This window comes from Mus pahari, chromosome X (assembly GCF_900095145.1).
Source record: "Mus pahari chromosome X, PAHARI_EIJ_v1.1, whole genome shotgun sequence".
NCBI classification, from domain to species: domain Eukaryota; kingdom Metazoa; phylum Chordata; class Mammalia; order Rodentia; family Muridae; genus Mus; species Mus pahari.
The window spans coordinates 6,720,280-6,734,580 of NC_034613.1; the positions used below are offsets into that span (position 1 = coordinate 6,720,280).

General features: G+C 40.4%; 1 protein-coding gene across 13 annotated transcripts in view; it reads right to left on the bottom strand.

The window, feature by feature from the left end:
* Positions 1-14,301, bottom strand: part of Cask (calcium/calmodulin dependent serine protein kinase) — a 344,733-nt gene that overhangs the window by 66,469 nt on the left and 263,963 nt on the right. For all 13 annotated transcript variants that reach the window (XM_021188353.2, XM_021188350.2, XM_021188347.2 and 10 more), the window contains one exon: positions 10,670-10,791. In XM_021188353.2, coding sequence (XP_021044012.1) covers positions 10,670-10,791 — 122 coding nt within the window. The remainder of the gene's footprint in view (positions 1-10,669; positions 10,792-14,301) is intronic.

Here is a 14,301-nt window from a genome sequence, read left to right on the forward strand (position 1 = left end):
ACACACACACACACACACACACAAACCACACACATAGAATCAAGGCAAAATAAGGAAATGTGAACAGCTGCACGGGAAACAGGCTGTCTCACACTGTGTCACTCCCAGACAGACCTGCTCCCTGCTAGTCTTTGGCACTGGGTCAGATCTGACCGCACACAGCTGCACAGACTCGCTTCACCTCTGTCTTGGAGTCACTGCAACTCCATTGGGAAACTGTATTCTACAGATGGTGCAAACAAAGTCGAGTAAAGTCAGTGGTAATACTCAGTTCCTATCTCCTAAGCATGTCCTTTCCAACAGACATGAAATCAATCACTTTTAAGTTACTTGTAAAGCATTAAAGGAAGCTTCTATTTTAACACAGCATTACACTTCACTCTTGATTTCTTAGTCCTCAAATAGAAATAATTGCTCATTGTTTATTTATCACATATTCCACATTTAGGTATTTGCTCCATATCTATTTTAAATATTCTATAATTAAAATTAGTGGGAAAATACTATGAAATAACTATCCCTGGGTTGTGTAGCTCATCAACCTTTTCTTTTCCACAGAGAAAACCTTATAAAGGACAAGAATATATACCACTTGAGACAAGATTGTAACTTTTGGAACAAGACTCTAAGTATAGATCAGAAAATGAAGGGCTTCCTTCTAGAGCTTCAAAGAACAGTTAAGTTCATTAGCAACTACTTACTTTAAAGACACTGAAACAACTTTCTGTTGGAAAAAAATTCAGGTTCATTTTTAGCTCCCAAATAATGAAATATGCCCGCAACTGTAGTGAGAAAGACTGCATGAAATGGCAGTCATGAGATGAGACAGCCTGTCAGGGACTCCCTTCACAGGCTCAAGGAACAGGAACCAAGTTTCAATATCACGCCTTAGTGAACTGAGAAGTGCTAGGCAAAAGGATATTTTTTTCACATATAATATATTTGAAATCCAGTAAAATGTTAGGGAAAGGCAGGTGACTTAATACTAATATGTAGGGAACTGACAAGCAGTTATCACTTTGAAGATGATTTTCTGAAGTTGTAAATTGGAGAAAAGTTTCTGAGATCTAAACTATATTTTCCTGCCCAAATTAACATACCAACTTGAGATCTTCAGCTTAAACACCTACCCAGGAAGTTTGAACCGCATAGTTCCTAGATAGCCTGGGGAAACCCAACTCTTTAATATAAACAAAACCAAAAATGAAAGTCCCTTTCAGACATTAAAAATGAGATAGTGCAAAGATAGTCTATGCAAGTCTGAAAGGAATACTGTACAACTTAAAATGGTATTTTTTAAAAAATTGAGGAACTATAAATTTATAAACTGGAAGAAAAATGTTTTTACATATCTAAGAATGATTATGCATCATTGTGATTCCATGATTTACAGAATGATATAAAAACCGCCATGGTGAGTTTTGGGTCAGAAATTTTGACTGTGGGTTAGTAACCCTGTCCCTCCCCCTTGAGGCCCTGTCTACCTACTGGAGGTGAACTCTTTGAGTTCCCTCTCCCCAATGTTGGGCATTTTGGCTAAGGGCACCCCCATTGAGCTCTTAAGAGTGTCTCACCTCCTGGGTCTCCTATACATTCTAGAGGGTACCCCCATCTCCCACCCCCAACCTTGGAGGTTGCTTATCTTCATTCATTCTCTTGGCCCCTGGGCTTCTCTCCTGTCCCCCCATACCTGATCCTGTTCCTGCCTTTGTCCTCCCCCTTCCCTCTCCCACTCAGGTCCCTCCCTCCCTCTGCCTCCCATGATTATTTCCTTCCCTGTTCTAAGTGGGATTGAAGTGTCCTCACTTGGGCCTTTCTGTTTGCTACACTTCTTATGGTCTGTGGGTTGTATCTTAGGTATTTTGTACTTTTTGGCTAATATCCACTTATCAGTGAGGATATACCATGCATGTCCTTTTGGGTCTGAGTTACCTCACTCAGGATGATATTTTCTAGTTCCATCCATTTGCCTGCAACATTCATGATGAACTGTTCCTGTCTAAAAGAACTGCAGGGACAAAAATGGAGCAGAGACTGAAGGAAAGGCAGTATAATAACCGGCCTAACTTGGGATCCATCCCACAGGTGGGCACCAAACCCTGACACTATTACTGATGCCATGTTGTGCTTGCAGACAGGAGCCTAGCATGGCTGTCCTGAGAGGCTCTACCAGCAGCTGACTGAGACAGATGCAGATACTCACAGCCAACCAGGGAACTGAAGTTGGGGACCCCTATGGTTGAATTAGGGGAAAGATTGAAGAAGCTGAAAGGGAGTGTGATCCCATAGGAAGACCAGCAGTCTCAACTAATCCAGACCCCAGGAAGTTCCCAGAGACTGAGATGCCAACCAGGAGCATACACGGGCTGGTCCGAAGCTCCTGGCACAAATATAGCAGAAGTTTGCCTGGACTGGCTTCAGTGTGAGAAGATGCACTTAATCCTTGAGAGACTTGAGGCCCCAGGGAAGGGGAAGGTCTGGTGGGGGGAAGCACCCTCTCAGAGGCAAGGGGGAGGAGGAAATGGGATGAGTAATTCTGGGAGAGGGGACCGAGAGGGGTGGGGTGTGAAACGACTGGATTGTAAATAAATAAAGTAAATTTCAATTTTGCTGAGGTATATAATCCCCCCGCAACCCACCAGGGTAATCTTTCTTTTATGGAGTAAATATCTGTCTGTCCTATCAGTACCATTTTCTCCATAAAAACTTATGTACTACAGAATTTTCAAATCTATTTAATTAAAACCTCTCTCTCTTCTTCCTCCCTCTCTCCCTTTTTCTCCTTTCTTTCTCATCTCTTTCTGTATGTGACAGAGTGTATTCTACATATGTTCAGGTATCCACAGAGTCCAGAAGATGATGTGAGATCACTTGGAGCTGGTGTTACAGATGGTTGTGAGCTATTTGATACAGGTGCTAGGAACTGAACTCTGGTCCTCAGGAGAATAGTAAGTCGTCTTAACCACTGTATCAACTCTCGAGCTCCCAGTTTATTTTGAATAGTTAAAAAGGAGACATTAAAATATTAGTCATACAGATGATTCTCCATTGCATGCATTACTAGAAAATTGTACTTCTGTTTCTTTGAATAGCATCACTAAACAAAACACCTTTTAGAAATCTTAAACCAAACTTGTATTTCATCTGAAGATGTATGTTATACCACAGAAACTAGTGACCGGAGTAAAGCAGTGATTAGAGTCCTACTCTGGAATTTAGCATATCCTTGGGTAGGGCCCAGCTCATACTGAATAGCTTGAACTTGAATTTTGTATTGAAGGATCTACTTTAGTATTGCAAAGTGAATTTCAAATCCGGGTTTATGCAATCCATAAAAAAAAAAAACACAAAACAGGAGTCACAATAAACCCCTGTAATCCATAGCACACTCAGAGAAGATAGTGTATTCTTTTAAAAATGAGAAAGAATATAGGAACCAACTTGGGATCCAGAAAGCCCAATTATGTGAAGAATGAACCAAGGTAGAAATCTCTGACTGGCCTTTTGAGAAGCTGGTTTTTCCTGTTACACATTTACCACATAACATGGAGAGTGGAGGAGCGCAGAGAAAAATGCAACATACACACACAAAATAGACTACTATTCAACCTTAAAAAGAGAGGAAATTCTGATACATGCTACAACATGGATGACTTATAAGGAGCATGATGCTAAATAAAATAGGCTAGTAATAAAAAGACAGATACTGGATTACCGAGGTATCTAAGTGGGTAAAGTTGCCTGATGACCTCACTTCCTGGATGGTTAACAAGAGGAAAGACCTTCTCCTAGAGTAGGCAGCACCTCACAGTCTAGGGGAAAGTAGTGTAAGGAAAAAGCAGTGCTGCTTTATGCCCGCCTGCCTGCCTGCCTTTGTTCCTTGCTGGCAAATGCATCTTGTTGCTGATGCTGCTTTGGACATATTTTGCTGACACTGGAATCCTGCTTCTTCCAACATAGATTGAAGACCAGCAGCTGTCTAGGAATCCTCTAGTCCTTGAGTATAATATTGGAATTGCTGAGGTATTCAACCTCATGGACTGGGTATTCTCAATGTTGGGTATCTGCACTGCATTGTGTAAGCCCCTTTGTAGTATGTATTCACTCTCTCAGTTCTGTTACTGTAGAAAACCTTAACTAATAGTTACATAATTATTATCTCAATCCAGTTTTAGAACATTTCTCCCAATTCCCTTGTGTTTACTCATATGTGTGTGTATTTTCAAAGTTTTAGGGGCCATGCCACTACTGAGGTACCTTAGTGGCAAAGCACTTGCCTAACACATATGTTATCCCATGATTGATTCCCCAACAGCGCTTTGAGATATGGTTCATTCTGAGATAATTTTTGTATGTGGTGTAAGAGTCCAAGTTCATGTTTTTCCCTATGGAAGCCCAATAATGGTGGTCCCATCTAAAGACTATTCCTTTGTCATTTATTTGCCTTGACATCTTCTGTGACATCTTAGTTATAAATGTGAGAATTTATTTCTAAAAATTTTTGTTCCATTAGTCTATATATCTATACTTACACCAATTTTTTTTTTGTAGCTTTATGGTAAGTTTTGAAGTCAGTTCTCTTATGTTATCATTCTTTGTCATCTTTTTGACATTTCTATATAAATTTCAGGATCACCACATCAATTTCTAGTTCTTTACTGTTTCTTTCCCCAATGCTGGAGATGGAACTCAGCCTTGTGTATACTAGGCAAAGCTACCACTCCCTCAGGTCCCATTGTATCAACTTCTACAAATAAATACTGTTTAAATATTGATATGAACAGTATAGATTAATATGGGAAAGTGCTGTTTTTTACCAATAAATACACCTCTTCATTTATCTGGTTCTTTTTTCTTTCTTTCTTTCTTTCTTTCTTTCTTTCTTTCTTTCTTTCTTTCTTTCTTTCTTTCTTTCTTTCCTACTTCTCCTTCCCCTCCTCCTCCTCCTCCTTCTTCTTCTGATTGCGTTAGAATTCTTTTATTATTTTTAATTAATTAATTATCTTACACTACATATTTTATTCCCCCCATCTACCCTCCGATTGTTCCACATCCCATACCTCCTCCTCACCCACCCCACCTGACCTCTAAATTCTCTGGGGTCTCAGTCTCTAGAGGGTTAGGTGCATCATCTCTGAATGAGCACAGACCAGGAAGTCCTCTACTGTATGTGTGTTGGGGGCCTCATATCAGCTGGTGTATGCTGTCTGTTTGGTGGTCCAGTGTTTGAGTGATTTCAGGGGTCCAGAATGATTGAGACTGCTGGTCCTCCTACATGGTCGACCTTCTCCTAAGCTTCTTTCAGTCTTCCCTAATTCAACAACAGGATTCAACTGCTTCTGTCCATTGGTTGGGTGTAATATCTGCATATGACTCTTTCAGCTGCTTGTTGGGCCTTTCAGAAGGCAGTCATGATAGGTCCCTTTTCGTAAGCACTCCATAGCCTCAGTAATAGTGCCAGGAATAATAATAATAATGAAGAAGCAGGAGAAAAAAAATAAAACAGTACTTCATCTATCTGACAGTTGATGTATAAATCAACATTTAAATTAAACTACTCCCAGCATTAGCCTTCTGGTTTTAGTAATTCATTTACTGGTTACAGTTTTAGAGAACAAGCGTAAGATTTCCTACAAAATCATATTAATTATGTGGGGGCATCATATTTACTACTGAAATGGCAGTACATGCTAGCAGTCAAAGGTATGATAGACAGTGAGTGAAGTTTTGAAGCTTAGTTATCAATGTGTGGTATAGAGAGATGGATATGATTTTCTCCTTTCTACATCTACATATAATACCATTATTTGTAGAGAGTGGTGTGATGTGTTAATATGTAGATGTTGGGTAGCAATCAAATCAAGGTATTTAGTATATCTTTCATCTCGTATCTTTAGCATTTTTTTGTGGTAAGAATACTTAAAATCCTCTTTTGTAGCTTTTTGGAAATATTCAATACAATCTTGTTAACCAAAGCTATCCTACTGTGCAAGAGATCACCAGATCACATTCTTTGTAGCACCTCTGGACCACTGGGCATCCTCTCCTCACCCTCCCACCACCAGCATGCCCAGCTGCTCATAATGACTATTCTTTCTCCTTACTTTCTGTGAGAGCAGTGCTAGATCCCACATCTGAGTGACATCACGTTGCAGCTGCCTTTCTGTGTCTGGATTATTACACTAATCATAATGCTTTCTAGGCTCACTAACGTGGCTGCAAATGACAGGCATTTCAACACGATGGAAATTGTGTTCTCTTTAAGTTCTAACAATGTCCTCTTGAAAACTAAACTTGCTTAAATTTAAAGCCATGATGAGGGCAAACCAAGACCTCAGATGCTCTTCAGTCATCCTTAGGAACTTATTCCTATGTGTTTTGTCAGTTTAAAGCTTCCAGTCTCACACTTACATATTTTGAGTGTTACTGATTTACTAAGAATAACATATAACAGTTTCTTGGGACTCAGCAACCTAAACCAGTTCTGTCAGTGGTTGTCACTGTTGAGGACCCTGTCAAACCAAACAATCCATACCAAGCATGGGGTGTGGAGAAGGAGAAGGAGAAGAAACGGATGGGCAAAACCTTAAGTTTCTTCCCAAGAGCTATTCATCTATACTTTTTAAAAAATTTGAATATATTTATATCAACAACAGCAACAACAACTACTACTACTATTAGTGTGAGTGTGGAGTGTGTGTGTGTGTGTGTGTGTGTGAGAGAGAGAGAGAGAGAGAGAGAGAGAGAGAGAGAGAAAGAGAGAAAGAGAGAAAGAGAGATGTTGGGGGCACATGCTATAGCATGTATGTGGAGGTCAGGTGGTAATTTTGTGGATTAAGTTTTGGAGAATACTTCTGTGGACTTTGGACATGAGGTTTGGTAGCAGGTGCTTTTACCCACTGAGCCATTTCACTGACCTTTTATTTTTGAAACATTGTCGCTATGCACACCAGGCTGCCTTCTTCCTGCCCCAGTCTCCTGAGTGCTGAGGATCAAACCAAGGATCTTGTACATACTAAACAAATGTTCTACCACGGAGTTACGTGTCGATTCTATTCCTGTGTCTAAACTGTATTTTCTAGGTCTCTTACCTTCTAAAGTCAGAGGTCAAAGACAATGATATCATCCTGAGTGAGGTAACTCAGAACCAAAAGGACATGCATGGTATGTATTCACTAATAAGTGGACATTAGCCAAAAATGTACAGAACCCAGGACAAAACCCACAGAACTCAAAAAGGTCAACAAGCTGAAGTGCCCAAGTGAGGATGGCTCAGTCCCACTTGAGAGAGAGAAGAAAACAATCAAAAGCAGGGAAGGAGGGAAGGACCCGAGAGGAAAAGTGGACGGGGTGGGGAGTTGGGGGAGAGGGAAGCCTGATATGGTATTGGGTGAGGGAAAAGGACTGAAGTCCTGAGGGCCAGCAGAAAGAATTTAAACAGGCAACCTCAGGAAATAGGAGGTTGGGGGGACCCCTTAGAATGCACCAGAGACCTGGGAGGTGAGAGACTCCCAGGACTCAAAAGGAGGGACCTTAGATGAAACAGTAGGGAAAGGGAACTTATAGAGGCCACCTCCAGCAGGAAGACAGGACATCAAGTGAGGGATGGGGTTGCCATCCCACAGTCACATCTCTGACCCATAATTGTTCCTGTCTGAAAGAATTACAGGGATGGAAATGGAGAGGAGCCTGAGGAAAAGAAGGTCCAGTGACAGGTACAAAATGGAATCCAGCTCAAGGGGAGTCCCAAGGCCTGACACTATTACTGAGGCTATGGAGCGCTCACAAAAAGGGACCTAGCATGGCTACCCTCTGAAAGACCCAACAAGCAGCTGAAAGAGTCAGATGCAGATATTTGCATTCAACCAATGGACAGAAGCAGCTGAATCCTGTGGTTGAATTAGGGAAAGCTGAAAGAAGCTGAGGAGGAGGGTGACCGCATAGGAGGACCAGCAGTCTCAATTAATCTGGACCCCTGAGATCACTCAAACACTGGACCACCAAACAGACAGCATGCACCAGCTAATATGAGGCTCCCAACACACATACAGTAGAGGACTTCCAGGTCTGTGTTCATTCAGAGATGATGCACCTAACCCTCAAGAGACTGGAGGCCCCAGGGAGTTTAGAGGTCAGGTACGGTGGGGGGTGGGAGGTGGGGTTATCTACATGGAGACAGGGTGGGGTGGGGAGGAGATGTGGGATGTGGAGCAGTCAGAGGGTGGATGGGGGTAGGGACAATAAAATATGGAGTGTAAAATGAATTACAAATATAATTTTTTAAAAAAGAGTTCATTATCTCCAGTGATTGAACTCAGGTCATCAATCTTGGCAGCAATCACCTTCACATGCCGAGCCACCTTACCAACTCCACACTACTTTTAATTATGTGCAAATGCATATAGGATTGCCTATAGAAGCCAAAAGAGGATGTTGGATCTCTTAGAGTTACAGGCAGTTGTGAGCTGTCTAATGTGGGTGGTGGAAATTGTACTTGGGTCCTCTGGATAACCAGCTGTGCTCTCTTTCCAGCTCCTATACCCATAATTTAGAACTGTTTGTTATAATAGTTAGTGAGTTGATATATAAACAAACCAGGGGAGAGGTAGATGATCTGTGAGTGAAGTGTGCACCATGTAATAAGCATTAGGGCTTGATTTCAGAGCCCCAGAATCCACATAAAGAGCTGGGCTCAGTGCCTGACTAGTACAGAACTGGATGCTCACAGTCATCCATTAGATGGAGCCCAGGATCCCCAAGGATCCTGAAGGAGCTAGAGCAAGTACCCAAGTAGCTGAAAGGGTTTGTACCCTCTAGGAGGAACATCAATATGAACTAACCAGTAACCCCAGAGCTCCCTGGAACTAAACCACCAATCAAAGAAAACACATGGAGGGACTCATGGCTCCAGCTGCATATGTAACTGAGGACGGCCTACTCGGTCATCAATGGGAGGAGAGGTCCTTGGTCCTGTGAAGGTTCTATGCCCCAGTATAGGGGAATGCCTGGGCCAGGTAGCAGGAGTGGGTGGGTTTGGGACAGGGGGGAGGGAGGAAAGGATAGGGGAGTTTTGGAGGGGAAACTAGGAAAGGGGATAACATTTGAAATGTAATTAAAGAAAATATCTAATAAAAACATTTTCACATTTAAAAAAAAAGAGCTGGGCTCAGCATTGTGTCTGTAACTTCAATGCTATGGGTGGGGTGGTCCTTAGAGATCATTGGCCAGTCAGCCCAGAACAATCAAAAGCTGCAGGTTTAGTGAGAGATCCTGTCTCAAAAAACAAGGTAGAGAATGACCAAAGAAGACGTTCCATGTCAATCTCCGGCGTCTACAAGCATGTATGTGCACATGTACCCATACAGCCTCATAAATATGTACCCACCTCCAAAGCTAAAGTAACTAAGTAAATCTGATATAATTTGAGTTGACCAAGTTTATGAAGAGAAGCCCCCATTCAATAACTATAATTATACAGCATGAGGTTGAAACATGATGCAACATTTTAAGCTAGCTTTCCCTAGTGTTTCTCAAGGGCTTTACAGGATTTCAAACTAAAAGATCTGCTCTTGAGAAATGGTATTAAATAAATCTCAAAAGTTCCTTCTCGTCAGGACACCTTAGTACTGTTAACAATGCCCACCTGAACCTCACACTTATTTAGTCATCAAATAACCAGACAGTTCAAGCCCCCTTTTCCTTTCCTGCCCCGTATTACCTAGCAGAATGTTTTATTGCACATCCTGTTTTGCCTTAGTGCAATCTGCATCAACAGTGGGTGAATCAAGAAGTACCAAACAGTTCTAGGTCTCCCAAAGAAGTTATGTTCTCTTTTTAAGGGAAAGAATTTTCTGCACACCAACTGAAATGCACTATTACCACCAGAACCACACAAGATTTTCACTGTAGAAATCAACTATGCTTTCAGAGAGTATACTGAAGACAGACACGAATGGTCAGTTTCTGTTTCTATTCTTTTCTTGAGACAGGGTCTCACTATGTAGTCTTGGCTGTCCTATAACTTTCTATGTAAACCAGGATGGTCACAAACTCAGAGATCTGCCTGCCTCTATATTCTCAGTGCTGGGAGGCATGTGCCACCACATCTGGTTACGCTTCTGGGCTTTTTTTGTTGTTATTTGGGTCCTAATCTGCTGCCAAATTTAATAATGAAACATCCTTTTATATTTGAAGATAGCAAATTTGCAAAAATGCCGGTGTCCCAGTGATATTAAATATGTATTGTGTAGATACACTGCACAGTATCCTCTTAGTTTTTTATCACTTCTGTATGCATGACTGAGAAATAATGTTTTAAGGCAATAGAGAGAAATCACTGTTAAGATTAATAATTTGTTATAGTAGAAAAAAATATCTTGGTAACTTAGGGTTGTGCTACACTCTGTAACAATCTTGCTCATCACTTGCATGCACAAATTACAAGTACACACAATTTCCCCATTGTGGTTGGTTAGGGTATACTGCATTTGTACTGCACATATGATTATTTTAGTTTGGAACCTGTACTAGATGGTTTTCCCCATTTTCACAGATACAAAGAAGTTGAAAAGGCAGTACTACGATGTAAGATCTGGGAATCCCTGTAAAGAGATCTGCTAAATACTAAATGTTCTTCAAACAAGAAAAATAAAAAAAAACCAAGACTTACATCCAGCAGTGTGTGAAGATGTTGATCCTGGAAAACACTGTGTAGAAAATCTAGGTCCTTTTCACTGCAGTCTGTAAGTGCGTGAATCTCTTCCAGGCTGTCCAGTACCTGAGAGACGGCTCCTGAGGAGACAAATGGAAAAGAAACTGCTAGTGCATAGTCAATGTTACATTAACCTTTCAAACCCTAAGCTTACACTTAGTAACAATGAGCATCAGAACTGAGAAGGCTTGTGTTTTTATGAAGGAGAAGCCCAAATGCTTCATGTCATTTAAGGGCAGAATACCTTGTGTTTATGTCCTCAACAAAGTATTTCTGCCTTTTGCTTTTAAAGTGAACTTAATCTTGCATGTTTAAGTTAAAGCACTTGGGCTGGAGAGATGGCTCAGCAGAAGAGCACTGTCTGCTCTTCCAGAGGACCTGAGTTGAATTCCCAGCACCTACATGGTGGCTCACAACCATCTGTAATGGGATCTGATGCCCTCTTCTGGTGTGTCTGAGGACAGCTACAGTGTACTCACATACATAAAATAAACTTTTTTTAAAAAAAAAATTAAAGCACTCTGTCAACAGAACTGGGCTACTATAATAGATGATCTGGGTGCAGCAAGTTATACATCAGCTAGACAGTAAAGGTATCAGGATCCTAAGGCTTTTTGCAATATTATAAACACATTTTATTAAGTACTGACAGTATAAGAAACTATGGATAAGAGTCACAGACCATCAACTAAGAGCTCTTGATACTTAATATAACCTTGGAGGCTTTTTTAGTTTTAGTTAGCAAAGACCTCAGTCTATTTATTCCTTTTTTGAAATTTTACATATGGAATCAAGAGAAGCAAAATCACTGTCTCAGATCCTTATACAGACTCAATGACAAAGGGCTGGTAGATGAACAGACATGTGCACATTGGACACATCCAAATACCACAGGATATGGATATGTTAAAGAAAGTTCTTTTGTAGGGAATAGAGAATGGAAGTGTTCTCAGTTTCCACACATTTCCTCATGCTCAGCACAGTAGGCAGGTATCAGTGAAACATACACATGAACATTATTAAAGTCATTTACACAGCCTTAAAGAACCAATCTGTTTTCCACTACACACAATATGCAAATATACACTCCATAAGAAAAGAATCCCAAGAGGCCTGAACACATTTGTATATACCAAGGAAGTCTGAAAATAAGTGCTTCATTCATAGCTAAGTCTTTGGATCAGTGGTCCTTGACTGCGTGGGAGGGTTTGATTTTGCTGTCCTAGGAGATATTTCTTAGTGTCTGGGGCAACTCTGGGTTGTGACAACAGCAGGAAGAGAGGGTGGCCTGTAGTAGTAGAGGTGAGGGATGGTACTGAATATTCTCCAGTAGAGTCATCTGACCCAAAATGTCAGTATTCAGTATGAACAACCCTGATTCAGACAAAAAGAAAATGGTCTTTAGGAACTCTTTCTAGTTCTTCTTCTTCTCAGATCCTACCCTAATATTACAACGTGCTTATTGGTGAGAATGTAAATCAGGGTTATTTCCCCAGAAGGTAATCAGGCAACATATACCAGAACCCTTAAATGTCTATGTGTTTCAATGTGCTAATTTCATTTGCAAAAATCTACCCTAAGAGAAAAATAGAAGGATTCTGTACAAGGATGTTTATCTTATAAATGGAAGATAAATTTAATAGACAATGATTATGACATATACACTCACACAGTGGAAAAAAATAGATCTAAGTACAGCAGAAGTCTAACAGTAGCTATCATTTTCCTACATAGTTTATCCTGATTTGTTCATATATTCCAAGGTTTCTACAACAGCAAAAACAAATTGCTGCATAAGCTACTTACGCTTGTAGTGCTATTTAGTTACAATAAAGTTTTGGTGTTTGAATCACAAATCATGTGTCATTCCACATGAAAACTACTGTGACTATTTTAAAAATCTGTCATTATTTTGAGACAGTTATAGATGTAATGTACTTGTAAAAAAAATGACACAAAGATTCAAGGTTCTGTGAAAATACCATCTGGAAAAAACCTTAGTAGATATCAGTCAGGATGGTGACATAGGTACAATAAGCTACAAAACATCCATCCCTACAAGGCATTGTCATGATGCCTTAGACCCATTCATTTGCATCTCATTCTGCTCTTTTCTAATCCCTGACAACCACCAACTTGTTCTCCACTTCTCTAATTTTGCTGTTTTAGGGAGGCTAGCTAAATGAAATCACATAGCATACGATCTTTGGAGATTGGCTCGTCTTTATTTTTGAACCCTAGCATACGTCTCTGTAGTCATCCAGTTTCTCCTTCATTGCTTAGTTGTATAATCCATGGCACAGATATGCCAGTTTAACTTCTTATTGTTGGGAAATAACTACTGGTACTTATAAATTTTGGAAAATTTATGCCTATCAGGCTATTGAGATTTTCACCAGAAATGTTAAGGAGATATCAAATGGGATAAAAAGATACAAGGTAGGAATTAGCTCCCATTGTCCCTGGAATTCCTAAAGATGTAAGGACACAATCCTCCTCTTTGGATTTTTTTTACCTTGCTCAGTGTAGCAACAAACAAAAGCCAAAACAAACAAGAGCCCCAAAGAATAATAACAATAGCCCCCTGTAAAATAGCACAAATTCAATTTTGTTCCCTTATTGAAAGATTTGGAAAGAGAACATGTAGAAAAAAAAGTAGTCACCAATGTCCCTATGAATCTCTGGTTCTCCAAACCACATCATGGCTAGTGGAATTAAATGATACTGAGGTTATCAAAAGAGAATTCACAATAACAGCAACTCCCAATTCTTTACTTTCTATTACTAGCCAATACAACTTTACCCTATTGGGTCAATGACCAAGTTCCTTACTGAACTGAATGTTCCTCCTTTGGCCAGGTACTAGGTAGGGACTTCAAGGACAACAGAAATATGCTCTCAAGGCCTCAAGGGACTCTCAGGTTGGTGTAGGTAATAGGCAAACTACACCTTGCAGTGAATGATCCTGGGATAGGACTGGGGAGGAAGGTGAGCAGGAAGTCCCCATCTTAACCAAGGGATGTATCTGCTGATGGGGCCAGTGGATGGATGTCTTTCTGAAAACACGGAAGACATCTATTAGCCTGCATTCCCATGGTCTCCAGGGCCTACTAAACCTCCTTACCTGTCACTTAAGTGACTTATTATAGTCATAGCTTATATACAAACAGGATTCATTTAATGGACTCCCTCACAAAGTGGGGCATTTCCTCAGCTGTATGCAAGTTGCCTATTTCCAGCTCTGCAAAAGGTCCCTAATTTTAAGTTTTTGTAATTATATAGAATTATTGTTTTAATTTATTTCTCTTTCATCTTTTAAATCGAATGAATGTTTTTGTCCAATCTTAAAATCTCTCTTCACCTTTGGCCGCTATTGTTATTATTGGCAGAGCTCGGGACTGAACCCAAGGCCCATTAATGGCTAGCAGACACTCTTCTACTGAGCTGTCCTCTAGCCCAAACTGTGACCATTCAATAGCTTCCTTTTAAAGAACCTATTCTAGTCCTTTCTTTCTTTCTTTCTTTCTTTCTTTCTTTCTTTCTTTCTTTCTTTCTTTCTTTCTTTCTCTCTCTCTCTCTCTCTCTCTCTC